Raw genomic sequence first — 21,461 nt, 5'->3', positions numbered from 1 at the left:
CTATGTGTGTACCAAGAGACGCCATCGTATTGCATGCTGTTTTGTGAGCTCCATTACTGAGTGGCTCTCCTTGACATGCCACATACTGTGGGAAGTTTAACGTAGAGTAGCCAGCATTTTGACTCTGTGGTGATGGCAAACGTTCCTATGAGAAGGTGAGGGTCAGGCTTTCTCCGGCTCAGTCCCTGATAACAGCAGCATTATTTTGGGCGACATAAAATTCCACAGATGCTCCCATCAGCAGGGATGTAAATGTGAACTCTCATTCTGATATTTTGCAGTCATTTACCTTGTTCTACACATTTCCACTGCCAACTCTATTAAAACTAAAATTTAATCAGATAAAATCCCATTACATCAACCGTTAATTTAGGCTACAGGCAAAGTACTTTATGATCTCCAATGGTTGTTAGGAAAAGCATACTTTCCTAATTACTTAATTGTTTTTATGATAGAGAATTAAACGTTCACTGATTTCATGTTCTGTAGGTAGCACAATGGCAGAGAGGGAAAATATAGCCAATAAAAATCAAGTTAAATTGCATCCAAAGAACATACCCATTTTGGAATTTAGAAATGACCATAATAGGTCCAAAGGACTCCTCTTTGGCAAGGTACATGTGATCTTCCACGTCTGTGAACACAGTTGGTTCCATAAAAAAGCCTTTTGGAAAGAAGAAAAGAATCTCTACTATAGGTGAGGCCATTTTCAATTCATATTACATCTCAATTCAATTACATTATAATTTCTTTCCCTCTGTCTCAGTAAAACCAAAAAGAGCTTCATTTCTCTATTTGGTGTTAGTTCTTATTTTTAATGCTTTTATGAATATTTCAAATATACATTAAAATAGGTAATACAATAAATAGTAAAATAAATATTCATCAAGTAAGATCCAGGTGTAATTTTCACTCTCAAGTATTTCAGTACAAGTCTGTAAAAAAAATAAGGACACTTTCTTACATAACTACGACACAGTATCAAACCTCAAAATTAATGCTCACTCATTGTTCATACTTTGTATTTCAGTTTCTCTCATCTGGAACAATCCTTTTTTCTGTTGATTTGTTTGATTTAGGATTCAAATAAATTCTGCACATTGCATTTGGCTGTTAGATTTCTTGAGTGTCTTTTAACTTAAGACAGCTCCTCCTTTTGTCTTCCCCCTGTTTTTAATGCCATTGGCTTGTTAAAGGTCAGTGATCCCTTGAAATATCCCACATTTTAGATTTGTCATTGCTTCCTTTGGATAATTTGAGTTTCTCGATATCATGTGTTTCTCTCCTCTCTCTCTCTCCACCCGAATTTTAAATTGTGGGAAAATACAAAATTTACCCTCTTCAACATTTTTAATTGTACAGTCAGGATAATCAAGCATGTGTGCAACCTTCACCATGATCCATTTCCAGAACACATTCCCGCTTATAAAACCAAAACTCCATACCCAATGAATAAGAACATTCCCTTCCTCTCTGCCCTCTCTATTTCTGGTACATGGAACCTTTGGCTCACAGGTACAAGTAGATTTGGATTAGGCTTTGTTGGCAAGAACACTTCCCAGGTCACAGTGCACATCCCATGGTGTATCCCATCAGGGGACACACAGTATCCAGTTGTCCCCCTGTCACAGATGCTCAACTTGACCAGAGGTTTCAGGCGGTGGCAGCCTGACCCCTCCATTGCAAAGCTGTGTTTGCCCTTCACAGCTAGTGTACAGCCTTAGGGGTGACAGTGTGTACATGGCAAATACCAGGCCCCTGCCAACCTTGCACTTAATAGCTTCAGCCTTCATGGACAGACAATACCTGAATCCATGATTTCATTAATTACAGGATAAAAATGCTGACTTTTTTCTATTCTATTCTGTTTTTCTTTTTTTTTTCTTTCTTTCTTTCTTTATTTTTTTTTTTTTTGACAGGCAGAGTTAGACAGTAAGAGAGAGAGAGACAAAGAGAAAGGTCTTCCTTCTGTTGGTTCACCCCCCAAATGGCCGCTACGGCCAGCATGCTGCGCCAATCCGAAGCCAGGAGCCAGGCGTTTCCTCCTGGTCTCCCATGCAGGTGCAGGGCCTAAGCACTTGGGCCATCCTCCACTGCACTCCTGGGCCACAACAGAGAGCTGGACTGGAAGAGGAACAACCAGGACAGAATACGGCGCCCCAACCGGGACTAGAACCTGGTGTGCCAGCGCTGCAGGCGGAGGATTAGCCTAGTGAGCTGCGGCACTGGCCTCTTCTGTTTTTCTATATGAAGTAGTGAAGCAGCTTCTGTAAAAGACAGTCTCCTCTATCAGCTAGACAGTTACTCAGAAATTCAGTTCATACAGGAAACAGCAAGACAAATGTTTCCTCTTCTGATTACCAATACATGGAGTGAGGTTGGTTTGGTGTACAACCACCTACAATAATGAAAATGAGGAGTTTGTTTTTTGTTTTGTTTTGTTTTGTTTTGTTTGACAGGCAGAGTGGATAGTGAGAGAGAGAGAGACAGAGAGAAAGGTCTTCCTTTTTGCCGTTGGTTCACCCTCCAATGGCCGCTGCGGCCGGCGCATCACGCTGATCCGAAGGCAGGAGCCAGGTGCTTCTCCTGGTCTCCCATGCGGGTGCAGGGCCCAAGGACTTGGGCCATCCTCCACTGCCTTCCCGGGCCATAGCAGAGAGCTGGCCTGGAAGAGGGGCAACCGGGATAGAATCCGGCGCCCCAACCGGGACTAGAACCTGGTGTGCCGGCGCCGCAAGGCGGAGGATTAGCCTGTTGAGCCACGGCGCTGGCCTTTTTAAAAATTTTTGACAGGCAGAGTGGACAGTGAGAGAGAGACAGAGAGAAAGGTCTTCCTTTGGTTCACCCTCCAATGGCCACCGCGGCCGCCGCAGCACGACCGGCACACCGCGCTGATCCGAAGCCAGGAGCCTGGTGCTTCTCCTGGTCTCCCATGTGGGTGCAGGGCCCAAGCACTTGGGCCATCCTCCACTGCACTCCCGGGCCACAGCAGAGAGCTGACCTGGAAGAGGGGCAACCGGGACAGAATCCAGCGCCTCAACTGGGACTAGAACCTGGTGTGCCAGCACCACAAAGCGGAGGATTAGCCTGTTGAGCCACAGCGCCGGCCAATGAGGAGTTTTTTTAAAAGTAATTTTTTAATAGGGGCCGGCGCCATGGCTCACTTGGTTAATCCTCCACCTGTGGCGCTGGCATCCCATATGGGCGCCGGGTTCTAGTCCCAGCTGCTCCTCTTCCAGGCCAGCTCTCTGCTATGGCCCGGGAGTGCAGTGGAGGATGGCCCAAGTGCTTGGGCCCTGTACCTGCATGAGAGACCAGGAGGAAACGCCTGGCTCCTGGCTTCGGATTGGCGCAGCATGCTGGCCGTAGCGGCCATTTGGGGGGTGAACCAACAGAAGGAGGACCTTTCTCTCTGTCTCTCTCTCTCTCACTGTCTAACCCTACCTGTCAAATAAGTAAAAAAAAAAAAATAGTTTTTTTAAATAAATGTACTGGAGAGACAGAGCGAGCCCCCATGTGCTGACTCGCTCTGCAAATGCCTGCAATGGCCAGCCATCTCAGGAGTGATGCTTTGGTATACATTGCAAACACCGGGTCCCTGCTTATAACTTTAACCTGGGGCTTGGCCAGGCTGAAGCTGGGAGGCAGGAACTCAACCTAGGTCTTCCACATGGGTGACAGGGACGCGGTCACCTGAGCCATCACTGCTGCCTCCTAGGGTCTGCTTCAGCAGGAAGCTGGAGCCAGGGGCTGGCGCCAGGTGTTAATGCCAGGCACTCTGCTGGGGACACGGATGTGTTAACTAGCCTTCTAACCGTGACACCAAGTACCCATTCTGAAAAACAATCTCTCTGCACAAGTGTCATGACACTGGGCTGTTCACACATTTTGGTAACAGGTTCTGCTTTAGATAGCAGGAGGGCATCTCTCTGGCTGGCTAAGATTAAATCTCAAAGTGCCAAGCATCACATCCGCCAGTGCCTGCATAACACTCGTTACGCTGGTTCACTGTCCAGCTCAGGGCCGCTTACCACTGCAGCTGCTTTGACTTCCACAGCCTTGTAAAGCCGAGTGGACACAGGGCATCTCATTTTACATAGGCGGAAACTAAGGCTCACAAACATGGGGTTGACCGCGGTGCCTGTGCAGAAGCAGCCAAGCAGGACCCAGAAATTAATTCTTGTGCACACGTTATCAATGACACTGTTGGCTTTTGTGGTCAGATAGTGCCATGGTGAGAAGTGTGATCACCCATCCAACTCAGCCCCCACGGAGGTGATCTTACCTGGCCTTTGCACTTGTCTTCCTCCGTACACCAGGGTAGCCCCCTCTTTCACTCCAGCCTCACAATACTGCAGCAGCTTTTCCAGGTGGGCCTTATGGTTCTGGGGCCCATGATCAGTAGATCTGTCCAGCGGATCACCAATTTTCATCTTTTTAATTTCTTCCACCTGTGTGTTACCCGGTCCACAAAACACAATTCACTGTTAATAATCACAGTGGATACTGTGGACTGAGTGGGTATCGTGCTAAGGCGATTACAGATGTATTGTCATTAGTCTTCGCAGCACACTGCAGGTAGGCAGCTATTATTTCCATCTTACAGAAGAAGAAACTGAGGCCTAGAGAGGTTACGTGACTCTAATGCCTATTTGTCTGATTTCCTTGGTATCTACCCTCAGGAAGAAGGACCACCTTTGCTGTTTCAGTGGGGTGGAGTGTGAGAAATTGGCTCTGGAGGAACAAAAGCTAGATGCTGGTTCTGCAAATGTAACCAATTCATGTGTACTACTACCTCCCTAATGACATAATGACACAGTGTACGCTAGAGTGTCTTTTAGTCATAGAATCCACGTTAACGTTCTCACATGTACAGAGCCGTCGTCAAGCTATGGGGGTTCTTAGTTATTTTAGTGGAAGAAGTGATAGTGCTGTCATGTTAACTGCAGACCGGGGATTCCTAAGGATTGAGTGCTGTGTCTCTCAGAATCAATTTAGAGATTTGCAAAATCCTAGCTGTATCTCTCACATATACTGCAAACTCACTGCCATGCCTAGATAATTAACTGCTCTGGTGCAGACTTTATCAGGTATTTTCATATATAAGGGTACTTCAAAAAGTTCATGGGGGAAATATAATTTAAAAATAGGCTTATGGGACAGGTTAGCAGTTAACCTGCTGGTTAGGATGCCCATGTCCCACATCAGTGTACTTGGGCTTGATGTCCACCTCTGGCCCCTAATTTCAGCTGCCTGCTAATGCTAACTCTGGAGGTTGTGATGATGCCTCAAGTCATTGGGTTCCTGCCACCCAAATGGAAGACCTGGCTTGGGTTCTTAGCTCCTGCAAGCTTTTACAGATATTTGGGGAGTAAATCAATGGATAGGAGCACTTCCCCCTGCCTTTTAAATAAATGAAGCTTTTAAAAAAATAAAATAGAAGCTATTTCTCTTCAACGCCTAGAGCGAGTGTGCAGATGTCTTACCACTCTCGTCACAAATTCGTCGTGGATGGATTCTTCCACAAACAGCCGCCCAGCCGCAATACAGTTCTCGCCCTTGTTGAAAAATACTGCTCCCATGCCCTTCAGCAACAGAGGAGCAAAGATGGTTACAGTTATCTGAGAAGTCAAGGCTGTCAGAGAATTGCACACACATAGAGGATTAGGTGTTATTGGAAGACAGCTGACCACATCAAGAAAGCATAGGCAAAGCCCTTGATCTTGTTAGTGACGAGAAGGACTTGGAGATCATCAGTTCTGTTTCTTTTGTTATTTGTCGGAGATACTCATAGCATATCTTTAGGGAAGACTTATAGTTTTGTGTGTCTTCCCTTTCTAAATAGTTTCTAATTCACTTCCAGGAAACTTCTCTAAACTAGGTTTTTTTATATTTATATATATATATATATATATATACACACACACACACACTGTATACTCAGGTTTTTTTTTTTAAAGATTTATTTATTTGAAAGACTTACGGAGAGGGAGAGGCAGAGAGAAACAGAGAGCTCTTGCATCCACTGGTTCACTCCCCAAATGGCCACAATGGTCAGGACTGGGTCAGGCCAAAGTCAGGAGCTAGGAGCTTCTTCCAGGTCTCCCATGTGGGTGCAGGGGCCCAAGCACTTGCAGCATCATCTGCTGCTTTCCCAGGCACATCAGTAGGGAGCTGAATTGGAAGTGGAGCAGCCAGGATTCAAACCGGTGCCCATATGGGGTACCAGCACTGCAGTTGCTGGCTTTACCTGCTGAGCCACAGTGCCGGCCCCTATACTCAGGTTCTTAAAAATGATGAGTTGCAGAAATGTGTTCCCATCCTCTCCTGTAGAGTCTGATGGTGTGGCTAATGCCAGACTTGCCATTTGGGAATAGAATGGTCCTCTGAGATTTCTCCCATGCTTACAGGTGTTTCATCCATAGTGATATTTAGCCAGTCCTTTGTATTCATGTTACATAGTCATGAGTGGGAGATACTAGTGAAGACTAACGTTGAGGTTGGTGCTTTTAAGAATACAACAGACAACACAACAGTATAGGGAAATCTCCCTTCCCTTTATTTTCTGTTCCTCAATCTTTTCTCTGGAAGGTTCTGGAAGATTTCTCTCAGAAACCCACAGGAGTCTTGACCCTTAATATCAGCTCCTGTGCACCCAGCTGTTGTCTGTCACTGAAACCTGCAGATAGGCCATGATCCAGCCCCTTCCCAGGGGAGTACTTGGGATGGCTTCACTCCCAGACCACTCCATTCTCTTTGGGGTCCTTGTACAATGGGGTTGGCTGTGGGCATTCATTAGGGTTTCAGGCAAGGGGCCTGGTGAACAGGTCCTGGTCCGTGCACAGGCTAGAAGATTGCACAGAACCACAATGATCTGAATATCAAGCACTGTCATAAGGAAGCTAAACACAGCCAGGGCTCAGAAATGGAAACTGCAGACAAGGCCAATGCAGCCTTTTTTTTTTTTACCATTTAACTCTTACTTCAGAGGGCCAGCATTGCTCTGCAGGGGGACCTGCAACACTGGCAATGCTCCACCTGCAACGCTGGCAACACATATGGGCACTGCTCGAGTCCTGGCTGCTCCACTTCTCATCCAACTCCCTACTGATGCTCCAGGGGAAGCAGTGGAGGATGACCCAAGTAGTTGGCCTCCCACCCATGTGGGAGATCTGGATGAAGTTCCAGGCTCCTGGCTTCAGTCTGGCCCAGCCATGGCCGTGGTCTCCATCTGGGGAGTGAACTAGCAGACAGAAAATCTCTCTCTCTCTCTCTCTGTGTGTGTGTGTGTGGGGGGGGCTCTTCTCTCTCTGTAACTCTGCCTTTCAAATAAAATAAATAAATCTTAAAAAAAAATTTTACTTCAAAATACGTTTTTATATTCTGAAGTAGTTTAAAAATCACAAGGTATTACAAAAATGGAATGAGTTCCTGTGTCCCTTCCACTCAGCTTTCTCCATGGTAATATCTTACAAAAGCCACGTTGTGAAAACCAGGGGATTGATGGGGCCAAGTACCTTTTAATATGGAACCCTGTGTTGTGTCTAAAAGTCTCACCAGAGTGCGATTTGTAGAAACAGATAGAAGTAGAGCTGTTCCAGCTGGCAGGGTGAGGTGTTAGGGAGCAGAGGTTGAGGGAGACATGAAACCCCGCCAGAAAGCTCTTGAGCTATATGGCTCTGACTTATATTCTGTTTCAAAAACACTTTGATGTGGTAAATTAGAAAGGCGTCATTTTTAAGAGATTTAGTGCTCTGAGTATTCCCAAAGGTAAGCATCAACAGGATGCTTTCCACTTAGGCTACACAGAGCCAGATGTCATCGTCAGACCCCTGGCCCATTCCCTTGGATCTGACCCCCTCTCACCATTCGCACGGCCTTGTCAAGTTCACAGTCGTTGAATATTATAAGTGGAGATTTGCCGCCGAGTTCAAGGGACACTTTCTTCAAGTTGCTCACAGCACAGCTAGAGCAAAATAAATGGGACACGAGCACTGAGTGGCTCTGTCTGTCTTGCATTTTTAACCAAAAGTAACCGCTTGGCATGGAAAACATCACTGAGCCGCAGAGCATTAGGAAACACGCTCCAGGACAAGGCACGCGGGGCACAATGGCGATCACTGTTGCAGCTGGGTGACAAGCACATGGAGCTCATTACGCTTTTCTGTGAGCTTTGTACAAATCGGGCATTTTCCGTAATAAAAGTTCTGGAAACTTCTGTGGTCAAATCCTGATAGCATCTCATAGTTACATTCACATTCTTTAGGAATTTTGGTGACACAAAGGCCTGGCAAGGAATTCAGCCTCTAACCAGACTGCTGGAACATTTGGGGGAAAATACAAATTCTCAAAAATACGTTATTTGTTTCCCTCTTCTTAAAATATTCTAATTTAAAATATTTTAAAAATTAACCCCCAAAAGTGTAGACTTAAGAAAAAAAAAATCACAGAATTCTATTCTCCGGCTTAATGGCCATTGTTCTTATCATGTTCTTATCATTTTGATAGGCTTATTTCTGCTCTACATCCTACCATTGCTCTCGCCTTGTTTGACAAAGTTGGGGTCATCCAATATGCGCAATTTTATACCTTATATTTCATTCCATGTATCATTGTTGGCACACTTTTTACTCTTAGTAAAAATTCTCCATGGACACGACCAGTGCTCCATTTGTTGGCATACTTTAACTGTTGCCTTCTTTTGGACATTCAGACTGTGGGTAATTTTTAAAAAAAGAAACTAAAATTCCTGCCTTTTGGGAACCTATTTTATAAATAATCCAGACTTGTCATATAGAAGACAATTTATCTTTTCAGGTTCTGGTGCTCCACAACAATTTGAGGCCACAGCTTTAGTGCAGACACTGTTTGGTGCTCACCTGTTAAAGCTGCTGGTAGCATGGGGAATTTCAGCTTAAGTCTGGTTTTATTGCCTGTGGGCTTCAGCCCTTTGGAAGGTCTTTTATTGTATTCAAGTATTTCAATATGACAGTGCTAAGTAGGTTTCTGGACTAAATTTGATGTGTCTCCCTCCCACCCCTTCACTCCAAAAGTTCTTTATTTAAATGAAAACAGAAGCCTGGTTTAACAGAATTGGTCCCAAATTGAGAGAACAAAATCAGTACCTCTTCATGATCTGCTTGCCAATCAGAGTGGAGCCAGTGAAGCCGAGTTTACGGATATCAGGATGCTCTGAGAGACGCTGTCCTGCTATACCGCCTGGGGAATCAAGGAATAAAACCCGGATTACGCAGGTTCCCATGCGGAGCATGGGTTTGAACTCACTGAACTCAATGCCTAAGCTTTCATTAAAATCTAAGTTTGACATTCTCTGTATTAATTACCAATTGATCAAAATCTAAAATAATGTCCGCTATACAGTGTGAGCCACCCACACCCCCATAGGAATGGGTAAGGCTTGGTTGTTCAAAGTTTTTGAACACTGAGATGGAGCCCCTCAGGGCAGTGTGACGATGTTGGTGACCTCCCCCGACGCACCCACCCAGCCAGGCAGTTCCAATTGTAGATGTCAGCACATGGTACGGACACTGATCCTGTTTGGTGACGTGTATTTAGTTGTAATGTAGTTGTAATTCACAGCTCCACTGAATTCCCACTCACCTGGGAAAGCAGCCACTCAGCGGCCCCTGGACCGCTCCTGGGTATAGCAAAGTGGGTCAGTGGAGGGCATACCTGAGCCCGGGATGATGTTGATCACCCCCTTCGGGAAGCCTGCTTTCACGGACAGCTCTGCGAACTTCAGGGCGGTCAAGGGCGTGACCTGAACAGGAGCAGACAGCAGTTACCTTCTTCAGACTCTGGCCCGTCCTAGACCTGCACCCGCTTTCCTTGTTGGCTGTAGGAAAGCTCATGTTTATTCTACATTGTATTCAACAATGTTTATTTTACTTACTTTCATTTCAAACTTACAGCAAATTTGCAAAAAAAAAAAAAGTACAAAGACTTCTTCATATCCTTTCTCTCAAATTCCTCAAATGTTAACATCTTAGCACACACACACACACACATACACATACACACGGGTGTTGGTGACATTTCTTTGTGGTCACTGAGTATGGGAAACTCAGGACTATACACAAGTAGGATTCTCTCACCTTCCTTTCCAACCTGTCCCCCATTGTCCTGTGGATGTGATGGGGGGAATAGGCAGGTAGAACAGATAGGTGAGCTGGAAGATATTCCTAATCATTTCTGCCTCTAGCCCTGCACTATAACTCCACCCCTTACCTGTCAATCCAGTATGCCCACTTTCCCATGATGCACCTGTGTCTCATCCAGGACCAGGAAGGTGGAGATGCTGTGATGGCCATGTGGAGGTGCCATGAAACTCCCAGAAAACCTCCCCCACACTAACCCCCGTCCAGACGCCAATCCACATGTATGTTCAGCTAGGGCAGTGCAGTGAGGTGACTGTTACATGTGAGGACGCCTCCTTTGATTTTTGGTTTCTGGACCTTGCTTATGGGTCCTTCTCTGGTCTCTTCCCATGCTCTCTTCTCCTAGGCAAGTCTCTGGCCTCTCTCCACGTGTGGTTGCCCACTGTTGTACGAATGCACACTCGCTCTCTTACATAAATCCCGCCCTCACGTATGCACCTTACTAATGCCTCTGCTTAGAATTCTTATCTCTGTGGGTGAAAACCTAGAATAAAAATTGAGATACTCATTCCCATAACAGATGATCAATCTCATTAGTCTCTGGTTTTCCCTTCTTGGTATTTCGTTTTGTCCAAACGAGCAAAACCATATTTTCTTATTTCCCCTTCTTATACAAAAAGGGGCATACAGTGGAGCTGACTTGAACGTCTGTTATAGTAGCACATGTCTCAGAAGCACAATGAAATCATACTTTCATGCTCTACAAACCAATGCTAATTCAGTCTTAAATTAGTACTTCGTCAGTATGCTTGGTCCCTAAATAAATGCAGTGTGCAAGATCCATCGAGGTGTGAAGAGCGAATTGTGGACTTTCTATTTATGTATTTTGAGTGACATTTTGGATTAGAAATAAAGTATACGTACATAATTCACATCCGTTCTGTGGTGGGCAAAGGCACGCTCTGTCTGAAGCTCGGTCACAGGGTCTGTGCTGTGTCCCAGCGCAGAACTGGAGCTCCCCAGGGGCTAGGGGGTGGCAGTGGTGTCCTGACAGCCTCAACTCTTTTCAGAACATTGCCAGGGAATGTGGTTACATTGAGTCACAGACTCAATGTAAGGGGAGAGCAAAGTGTTCATGGAAAAATGGAACTAAATAATAAGTTTATTTTGATGAAAAGAAATTTGGAAATCCATGCATAGTTTTTCATAGCACACATTTTCCATGAACTTTTGGAAGAACTCTTGTTTAAAATTTTTTTTTGTCAAAAATACCAAAAACAAAAACAAAAAAAACACCAAACCTGATCTTTTTATTCTACCGTCCATGAACTTTTTGAAGTACCCTCAGATAGTTAGTTAAGCAAACCAACTTTCATAAAATGGGTAAGTGGCCACCAAAGAATTTGCACAGATGTCAAACACTAGGGCAGGGTGTTTGGTCTAGCTCTTAAGACACCGCATCCCATATCAGAGTGCCTGAGTTCAAGTCCTGACTCTGCTTTCGATCCAGCTTCCTGCTAATGCTCACCCTGGGGGGCAGCAGATGATGGCTCAAGTGTTTAGGTGCCTGCCACCTGCATGGGAGACATGGATTAGGTTCCCAGATTCCAACTTTGGTCTGGCCCTGCCCTGGCTATTGTAGGTTTTGTAGGGGTGAAAGGTCTATCTGTCTCTCTTTCAATTAATTATTTTTTTTTAAAAAAGGGGGAAGAACCATCTATATTCAGTCCTGTTCACACACGGCTTGAATACCTAAAGCCCATCTGGATGATTAAATACCATCACTGTACAATATTGCCAATAAAATTAAAACAATCATTCTAATACAATGATGGCAACTCTGGGTCGCTAATTCTCAGAATTAGCATGACCCATGAGTAAGCTGTCAATCACTTTTCAATCACAGACAGAGCCAGCCTCATTTCCACAGTGTCAGGCGCTGATCTATGCCCTCAATAAAAGTTTCTGGTGTTTGGGGACATCATTAGGCTCGTTCACATTCTTCAGTGCTGAGCACTCTCGCTGGGGACCAGCTGCTGGCTCTTCACCCTGGCTGCACCACAGAAACAAATGTGAAATTCTGAAGCAGCGCCAGTACTGTGCTCCAGCCTGGGCCAGTCAAAACAGAATCTTGACCAACAGAGCCCAGATAACATGACTTTTCATTTGAAGACACTTGGCTAGAAATTGCCTCCTCTCCGCCCTGGGTCTGCCTCTTGCCATTTCATGGGTGGTGCTGCGGAGGGGCTGCTGTCCAGCACTCTTCGACAGCGCTGGGGCATTAGCACAACTCCTTGGAAGGACTTGTGCCTGTCGATGACACAGGTACATGTGTCTTCTAGCTAAATGATTCTGCTACTAGCAACATGCCCCATAAATGTGCTTGCCCATGTGCAGGATGACGTGTTTACAAGGTCATGAACTGCAGCGCAGTTTAGACTCAGAATAGGTGGAAAAATCTAAAGATTCAGATCTTAATATGGATTAATGAAATAAAATGTGTTCTTGGAAACTGAAATAGTACAGGATATTGTCTGTCTATAGAATACTGTTAAATAAAAAGGAAATTTTTAAAATAAGAATTGCCTTGGTAAGTATGCATAGAACTCTACTGGTGTGTTTTTAAATTTGATTTTATTGTGGTAAGTACACTTACCATGATATTATTCTTTTAAATTTTTAAGCATAGAATATAATATTGTTAATAATAGGCACAACTTTGTACAGCAGATTTCTAGAACTTATTCATCTTGTTTCCCTCTCCCTCCTCACTGGGTTTTTTAATGGGTTAAAAACTATATACTCATATGTAGATTTTTGTTTAAATATGAATATATACAACTATAAATATTCATGGAAAATTTGCATTTATTTATTTATTTGAGAGGCAGAGAGAGAGAGAGAGTGAGTGAGCTCCCATCTACTGGTTCTCACCAAATACCCAAAATGACCAGGGCTGGACCAGGCCAAAGCTGGGAGCCAGAATCTCAATCCAGTTGTCTCATATGGGAGCCAGAAACTCAATCCAGTTGTCTCAAATGGGTGTTAGGGACCCAAGTACTCGAGTCAGCACTTGCTGCCTGTCTCTCAGGGTCTTGCCTGTCTCTCAGGGTCTGCAGTAGCTGGCAGCTGGAATCAGGAGCCAGGGGCAAGCATCCAACCCAAGCTATCCCAGATGGGAAATGGGTGTCTGAACTAGCATCTCAACCACTAGGCCAAACATTTATCCCTTGAATCATCTTTTAATTTCATTTTCCAGAAAACTTTTTGAAGCCCCCTTGTTTATATGTACGTGACTGTAGATGCAGATTATTTTCTCTGGAAGAACTAAGAAAGTAATAAATAAACCATTAATTATATTGGCTGCCTCTAGGGAATTAAACTGATTGGCTGGGGCGTAATGACAGCTTTTGCCTATTTACTTCTCTTAAGACATATGCATTTCAAAATTTTCGAATGTATACGTATTTTAATGAAATTATTTAAAACTTTTTATATTTTAAATTTTTTTATTTATTTGAAGGGAGAGAGAGAGAGAGAGAGAGAGAGATCTCCTATTCTCTGGTATACTCTCCAAATGTCCACAACATCCAGGGTGGGAGCCTCTAACTCCACATGGATCTCCCATGTAGGTGGTAGGAACCCAAGTATTTGAGCCATCACCTGCTGCCTCCCAGGTGTACATCACCAAGAAGCTGGATTGTGGAGTGGTGCTGAGACCTGAACCCAGGCACTCCACTATGAGATGTGGGCATCCCAAGTGGCATTTTAATGGCCAGGGTAAACAGCACTAGGTAGTTATTAAGGATGAACATGTACTCAGGTGAGAAGTTGACTGTGGAATATGAAAAGATCTCATAATCTGCAACCCCATTTTTGCTTCCAGCTGTTCTGCGTATAAAGCTATGGCTCTGTTTTAAGTGTCTAGGAGAGCAGGTGACTGTAAACCTGGCCCTTGGCATCGTACCTGTGCCGGCTTGAGCACCAAGGTGTTGCCTGCTGCCAGGCACGCAGCACTTTTCCATGCCAGCATCATCAGTGGGTAGTTCCAGGGAATGATAATGGCACAGACCCTGCAGGGGGACAAATCGACATCCTTGGTGGTCTCGAGTGAACAACCTGTGAGTCGCTCAGAAGCCCCTTGTTGTCTTACCCAAGTGGCTCCTTCTTGGTGAAGGTCAGATTGCGATTTGGACGGGCCTGGTTGATTGGAATGGTAGAACCCTAAAGAATAAAAAACGTTGATCCTGATTTTATTCATTTAGACTAGGACATTTAACCTCAAAGTCCATTTTCTGCCCTTGTTTTTTCTTAGCTGATAAGAAAAAGATGTGTTTGATTTATAAAAAAAATATCCATGAACAAACACAATACTCATTTAGTCACCACCCATTCCCAACTTGTTGGTGTGGCAGAGAATGTTAATTGCCTGCTTAATGTCCACTCTCTCCTCTCCTTATGAACAGAATCCCTATCTTAATAAGCAAGGTGCCCAGATAAAATGTGATCCCCAGTGTCTGTAACAGAGAGGGCTGGTGGATGTCAGGTGAAAGCCGAGGGCATCGCAAGAGGAATGCTCCGTAAGTGGGCTGACTCGGCTCAGACAAGCGCTCTTTACCCTCCCCTCCTCTCTCGCAGCTTGCTTCTTCCTTCTGTCTGCTCAGAAGGATGCTGGGATGGCTGGCACTTCAGTGTTGTCAGGAGGCCAGGAGACAGCCTTTAGTGAGCGGGTCACAGAGTGCTAGGGATGGCTTGGCGGCCGTCTCACCCACTAGCCTTGCCTGCCTGCCTGCCTGCCTTTGGACCTCGTGGAAGTGAGGTAAATAAGTGACAGGAAGAAATAAAGATCATCAATAGATTCATTTTCATTCAAGGTCAGGGTTTGGCACCAGATGAGTTTGAGCCAATCAAACAAATCAATTTTGGGGTTTCGGAGATATTTGGATTTCAGAATCAGGGTCAGGGTTGGACCTGAACCACCGTTACTAAATACCCACATATGCATGACTTTGTGCCTGAACAATTTAAAAAAAAAAAAAAACCTCATTTATATGCAAGGCTCATCATGTTGCAGACTTGTCTAATTTGGTAATCTATCAACACTTGTCTTCAATCCCCTTAACTTGCAAGGTATGTATTATTGTGACCATTTTACAGATGAAGAGAGTAAGGCTTAGAGATAGCATTTCAGCTGGTGATTGGCACTTGGACGCACTTGACTTTGTATTAAGATCAGTGGCAGCAATGCACCCTGATAGAAATCCTGTGTCCCAGTCTCCTTAGCAGATGGACAGGGCCTGTGGGAAATCCAGGCACTCAGCCCCGGGAGAGGGAGAACCTCTTTAAAGCCCGGTAGCCCTTCTCTCCATTCCCGCTTCCTCCATCTTGCTGCTGGGAATTTGGTTGTGATAACTGAAACTGCAGCAGCTATCATGCGGGTAGGAGCAGCATGCACTCTGCTGTGTGCCATAGTCCTTACTCTTCCCTCTTGTATCCCCAGTGGTAAGGCCAAGTGTTCCTGCCATTTATCAACACGCAGGCACTATTCATTATCTCAGAGTAAAAAGAAAATGAAATTTTTATTGCACCCATGTCTTTACAAAAATTTTTTATACTCAGTCTACTTCCAGGATTTACATGAACTCCCTGGCCTCTGTGGATTTGTGAATTTGGAACCCCTCTGTGATCCCAGGCTCCTTCCTGCCAATCCAGAGGCTTCCTGGACAGGAGCCGTTAAAGCTTACTGTTAGACTTCAGATACAGAAAATCTTGAGTTCAAACCTGGTTTTCTGGTTTCCTTGCTATGGGTGAGAGGAAAGGTGTTCGTTTCTCCAAGCCTCTTTCCCCTTCCCTGTAATCAGGGGGTCATGTCCACCTATTTCCTTCCCAGGGATGTTGTGGCCGCTGCAATGGTCTGAACGCATCCCTCAGTGCACCCAGCAGTGCTGGGAGAAGGGGCCGAAGGGGAGGTGATGGGGCCGTGCCCTTACGAATGGATTCACGCTGTATACAAGAGGGCTCGCAGGAGCGGGGTCACTCTTCTGCTCTGCTCTCATCCAAGGACACAACATTTCTCCTCTCTGGAGGGTGCAGCTCCACGTCACTGTCTTGGAGCCAGGGACCGAACCTGCTAGCTCCCTGATCATGGATTTCTCAGCCTCCAGAACTGGGAGAGAATAAAGTCTTGTTTCTATAAATTATCCAGTCTCAGGTGTTCTGTTATAGCTGCACAAAAAGGGCTAAGACAAGCAGGCTACGTGAGTGAGAAATCCTACATAAAGCGAAGATCAGACACTGTGCCCAGCATCAGCCAATAAATGTTCGTCCTTTCCCCCTTTCGAACAAATAACATTGGTGGGTACCTGAATTTTGTCACACCAGCCAGCAAAATATCTGAATGTTTGCACAGACATTCCAATGTGAGTCTTCAGAGCCAGGGTGTAGACAGCTCCTGAATCAAGGGCTTCAATGGTTGCCAGCTCTTCTTGATGCTCTTCCAGTAAGTCTGCGAGTCTGCGGTTGGCGAAAGAGAGGCATTCATGAAATATTGATGCCGTAGAAGGCAGCCTCACAGGACGGACAATTCAGAGGTAAAGATGAGTGGGTCAGGAGCCAGTCCTTAATGGAGAGCCAACAAAGAACTTCATAAGTAGTTCGCTTCCAGAGTGACAAAGGAAAAGCGGAATGTGTTGGAAGCATGTATCTCTTGCCACTCTTGTGAGTCTAGGTGTAACAAGTAGAACAGTGACTGCACTGTGGTAGTCCAAGGTGATCGATGATGGAAAACACTGGGCAGGTGCACAGTTCATGAATGCAAAGGGAGATATTATGGGGCAACCCATACCCCTTGAGAATGTATGAACACTTGAGGATTTCTGGTTGGTACAGAAATACAGCCGTCCATTGGTACTTATGGGGGATGGGTTCCACGACCCTTTTCAATGCCAAAATCCTTAGATACTCAAGGCCCTTACAAAAAATGACACAGTATTTGCATAAAGCCTACATAATTCTCCCATATACTTTGAATCATCTCTAAATTACTTACATTACCTATTGCTAATAAAATGCTATTCTATTACCCAATGCTATGTAGATGTTGGACTATATAAGTATTGTTTAGGGAATAATGACAAGAAACAAAGTCTGTATATGTTCAATACAGTTGCATTTTTAAAAAATATTTTCTGTCTAATATTGGCTGGATCCATAGATGTGAGAATCTGTAGACATGGAGAGCTGACAGCACTAACCAAAGAATACCTGTGGAATGACTGTTTGGTGTTCATTTTCTATGGGAAGATAAGTACAAGTATAAAGTCTATAACATGGTTAAAATCCATCTTTTGTATTTCTTTCCTCCATTTGTTTTCCTTCTTAACTTTGTTTTCTGAGCTGTTCTAGATTCAGGCTTGAAATCCCCCTTCCTCAGTGTTTCTTCCAAATTTTGCTCTAAGAAATCTTGTTTTTCCTTTTAATTAATGTATTTGAGCATGGAAGAGGGGTGGGGAGAAAACTGGGGCTTGGCTGACAGCAGGGTGGTGGGTGTTCTCCGTTCGCACCTCTCTATCCATTCTCCATCCTGCTCTGTGACCTTGGCAGGTGACCTGTATAGTCTGCCTCACCTGGCTCCTTGCTCCCTCATGGGCTTGGCCAATAACAGACCCCAGGAGGCACCTGCAGGAGACCGGTGAACTGGAGGAAAAAGTGGTCAGGGGATTCAGCTCCCTGATAGGCCATGGGCCAGGAGCTGCTGTGGGCCTCCACTAGAGGCCACTGTCACATGGTCGTCTACAGCTGCAGATCTTGCTAAATTCCAGTAACAGCTCCTGGCTCCTTGCCCGAGACCCTGGGGGAGGAGCAGCTTCCCCTGCTGCTGTCCACGCCTGGGGGTGCTTCAGGATCCTCTGTTGGATAGCCGAGACCTCACCCACATCTCTGTAAATGGTCCTTTACCAAACCTCTTTCCTACGGGGACTCCAGCTGATACCGACCATAACACAAACATCAGGAGCTCACGTATACAGGATCTTACATGATCCAACAACAGAGGGCAAAGTCCATCACAGGTGCATACTAAAATGTTTTGTAGAAATTTTTAAAAATCTTGGCAATATTAGACAATATTCAAAGGTTGTAGACTTGGTTTTCTAAAAAGTATGCCTGTAGGGGCATGGATTTTGTATACTGGTTAAGATGTCATATATCATCTCAGAGTGCCTGGGCTCAAGTTCTTTCTCTACTCCCATGTCCAGCTCTGTGCTGACACACACACCCTGAGATGCGGTAGTTGAGTACCTGACACCCGTGTGGGAGACCCAGACTGAGTTCCTAGCTTCTCGAGTTAGCTTGGTCTACCCCTGCCTGTTGTAGGCATTTGGGGAGTGAACTAGCAGGTGAGAAGTCTCTCTGACTTTCAGCTAAAAAACACGCTCACCTGTACATCAGTCGGCCCCTTTCTCTCGCGTTCATTCTCCCCCATTCTCCGTTTTCAAAAGCCTCTTTCGCGGCTGCTACTGCCTTATCGACATCCACCAGAGATGCATAGGAGACTTTGCATATTGTCTATTTCAAGGTAAATAAAAACAGATCATGTAAGACACACATCAATGTGGTCCTTGGCGTTAATATCAGATTACTAGGAGAAATAGAGTACTGCTTATAAAATCCAAAGGATGTTATGATGGAAGATTAATGTGTCCATTAAAAGAATAAAGAAAAGGGGCTGGTGCTGTGGCATAGCACCATGTGGACATCAGTTCAAGTCCCGGCTGCTCCTCTTCTGATCCAGCTCTCTGCTATGGCCTGGGAAAGCAGTGGGAAGATGACCCAAGTGCTTGGGTCCCTGCACCTGTGTGGGAGACCTGGAAGAAGCTCCTGGCCCCTGGCTTTGGATCGGTGCAGCTCTGGTTGTCGTGGCCATTTGGGGAGTGAATGAGTGGATAAAAGTCTCTCTCTCTCTCTCTCTCTCTCTCTACCTCTGCCTCTCTGTAACTTTGCCCTTCAAATAAAATAAATAAATCTTTAAAAAAAGGAGTAGAGAAAAAAGAGGGGCCAGCATTGTGGTGTGGCAGTTTAAGCCACCGCCTTCAATGCCTGCATCCCAAACTGAAGGGCCATTTAAGTCCTGGCTACCTGGCTTCCGAACCAGCTCCCTGCCAATGCGCCTGGAAAGCAGCAGATGATGGCCCGAAGTGCATGGGCCCCTGCCACTCACATGGAGGAGCCGGATGGACGTTTTGGATCTTGGCTTTAGCCTGGCCCAGCCCTGGCTGTTGCAGCCATTTGGAGAACGAACCAGAGGATGAAACATATCTCTCTTCTCTCTCTCTGTTGCTCTGACTTTCAAATAAATCAGTAAATCTTTTAGAAAGGGAAAAAAGAAAAAGGAACAATCCTAACTTGAAATGAGCCATCTGGCACTGGGACTTTTCATGCCAGCCTACATTATGGAAGGGTGCATTTGGAAACACTGTTTCTTCTGGTGCCTTAAGGAGGCTGCATTCCTTACCATGATTATTATTATTATTATTATTATTATTTTTGACAGGCAGAGTGGACAGTGAGAGAGAGACAGAGAGAAAGGTCTTCCTTTGCCGTTGGTTCACCCTCCAATGGCCGCCGCGGCCGGCGCACCACGCCGATCCGAAGGCAGGAGCCAGGTGCTTCTCCTGGTCTCCCATGGGGTGCAGGGCCCAAGCACTTGGGCCATCCTCCACTGCACTCCTGGGCCACAGCAGAGAGCTGGCCTGGAAGAGGGGCAACCGGGACAGAATCCGGCACCCCGACCAGGACTAGAACCCGGTGTGCCAGTGCCGCAAGGCAGAGGATTAGCCTGTTGAGCCATGGCACCAGCCCCTTACCATGATTATTCAAAGTCTGTACAAATTTTTCTACACACAGCTCTATGCACAGGGGTGCCTGTGACAGGTACAGGTACAGCTGTTTGATTAAAGTCATCATAAATAGCCAGTCTGTAACTAGATTTCTATAGTTAATAGCAACAAGGGAATAGATAAGTTGAAAGATACATATGAGGTACATTTGTATGAAATGCATGGAGGCAGAGAGAGACAGACAGACAATAGGTAGCTCCTTAAGACTCCTTAAGAGTGCCTGTTTTATATCTGTGTATAAAGTGCAACTGAATGACCTGTCGTCCCCACACTGTGTCATCACTCACAGATCCATCCGTTGGGTTGATAGTGTCATAAGTCTTTCCATCGTCGGCGTCCATGAACTCTCCATTTATAAAACACTGGTATGGCATTTTTACTGTCATTTCATTGACCTCCTTCGAAACCTATGAGAGAGAATTCTGTTAATAGAATCAGTGGGTTTCTGGGTTTATTGATTTGATGCTAAATAGCAATAAAGAGCTTACTAACGCAGAGGGAGAAGTTAAGTCAGTGGAAGATACAAGCACAGGTAAGATCTAGGCCCAGGATGCTCTGCTTGACCCCTGAGGCAAGAAGTTAGTAACTGTGATGTGCAGAGCCCCAGGTTGGACTTGATAAATACAGAGCTCGGAGTCTGTAGGATGAAGCCAACGCACAAGACCTGTAGCTAATGGACACACCGCCATCTAGTGACAGCACTGATGGAGCACAGCCATTGACTGCATTTAAATCTGAAAATGCCAATAGGTTTCCTATTACATTAGTGTCATTTTAAGTGTTTCTTCCCAGTTTTCGCTTTCTCTCTGTTACATACATGTTGCCTAAATTGTACTCTCCATCGTTGTCTAGCAAGTGAATTTAGATTAGTCAATTGCTATGAAGCCCAGTTTTTAGCAATAAAATAAAGATCATGAAAACTGTTTCATACAGCAAAAATGTCTCTCAAAAATGAAGGAGAAATTTATTCCCAAATGAACAAAAATTTTAAAATTCATTGCTAGCACAACTGGGCTACAAAAACTACTAAAAGGAGTCCCTCAGACTGAAATGGAAGAACACTTGCCAGTGGCTTAAATCCACACAAAAGAAACAGAGAGGACTGGTGGAGGTAACCGCTTAAGTAAATGTGGAAGGTGGTAGAAATAGACTCCTATTTTGAACTCTTTGATTCCTCTATCCTAATTAAAATACAACTGTTATGGTTGTTTAGCCTAGTGGATAAGATGCTGGTTAGACTGTCTGTATCCCACACTGAAGTACCTGGGTTTGATTCCTGGATCCAGCTCATGACTCCAGCTTCCTGCCAGTGCAGATGCTGGGAGGCAGCAGTGACGGCTTAAGTGGATTTGGTCCCAGGCACTCACGTGGGCAACCTGGATTGAGTTCCCACACCATGGGTTAGCCTGGCCCAGTTCTTGCTGTTGGGGGTATTTGGGGGAGTAAA

General features: G+C 45.1%; 1 protein-coding gene across 1 annotated transcript in view; it reads right to left on the bottom strand.

Moving 5' to 3' along the window:
* The window catches only part of ALDH1L2 (aldehyde dehydrogenase 1 family member L2), a 60,770-nt gene that overhangs the window by 8,886 nt on the left and 30,423 nt on the right, over positions 1 to 21,461 (bottom strand). Inside the window, exons 11-21 of the mRNA XM_062202986.1 lie at positions 20,302 to 20,421; positions 18,556 to 18,683; positions 16,481 to 16,631; positions 14,272 to 14,342; positions 14,086 to 14,191; positions 9,694 to 9,781; positions 9,126 to 9,219; positions 7,867 to 7,966; positions 5,487 to 5,585; positions 4,286 to 4,451; positions 559 to 664 (exon numbers count right to left, since the gene is read on the bottom strand). Of these exons, the coding sequence (XP_062058970.1) occupies positions 559 to 664; positions 4,286 to 4,451; positions 5,487 to 5,585; positions 7,867 to 7,966; positions 9,126 to 9,219; positions 9,694 to 9,781; positions 14,086 to 14,191; positions 14,272 to 14,342; positions 16,481 to 16,631; positions 18,556 to 18,683; positions 20,302 to 20,421 (1,229 nt within the window). The remainder of the gene's footprint in view (positions 1 to 558; positions 665 to 4,285; positions 4,452 to 5,486; positions 5,586 to 7,866; positions 7,967 to 9,125; positions 9,220 to 9,693; positions 9,782 to 14,085; positions 14,192 to 14,271; positions 14,343 to 16,480; positions 16,632 to 18,555; positions 18,684 to 20,301; positions 20,422 to 21,461) is intronic.

Source organism: Lepus europaeus, chromosome 10 (assembly GCF_033115175.1).
Source record: "Lepus europaeus isolate LE1 chromosome 10, mLepTim1.pri, whole genome shotgun sequence".
NCBI classification, from domain to species: domain Eukaryota; kingdom Metazoa; phylum Chordata; class Mammalia; order Lagomorpha; family Leporidae; genus Lepus; species Lepus europaeus.
This window is presented reverse-complemented; position numbering and strand designations above follow the sequence as displayed.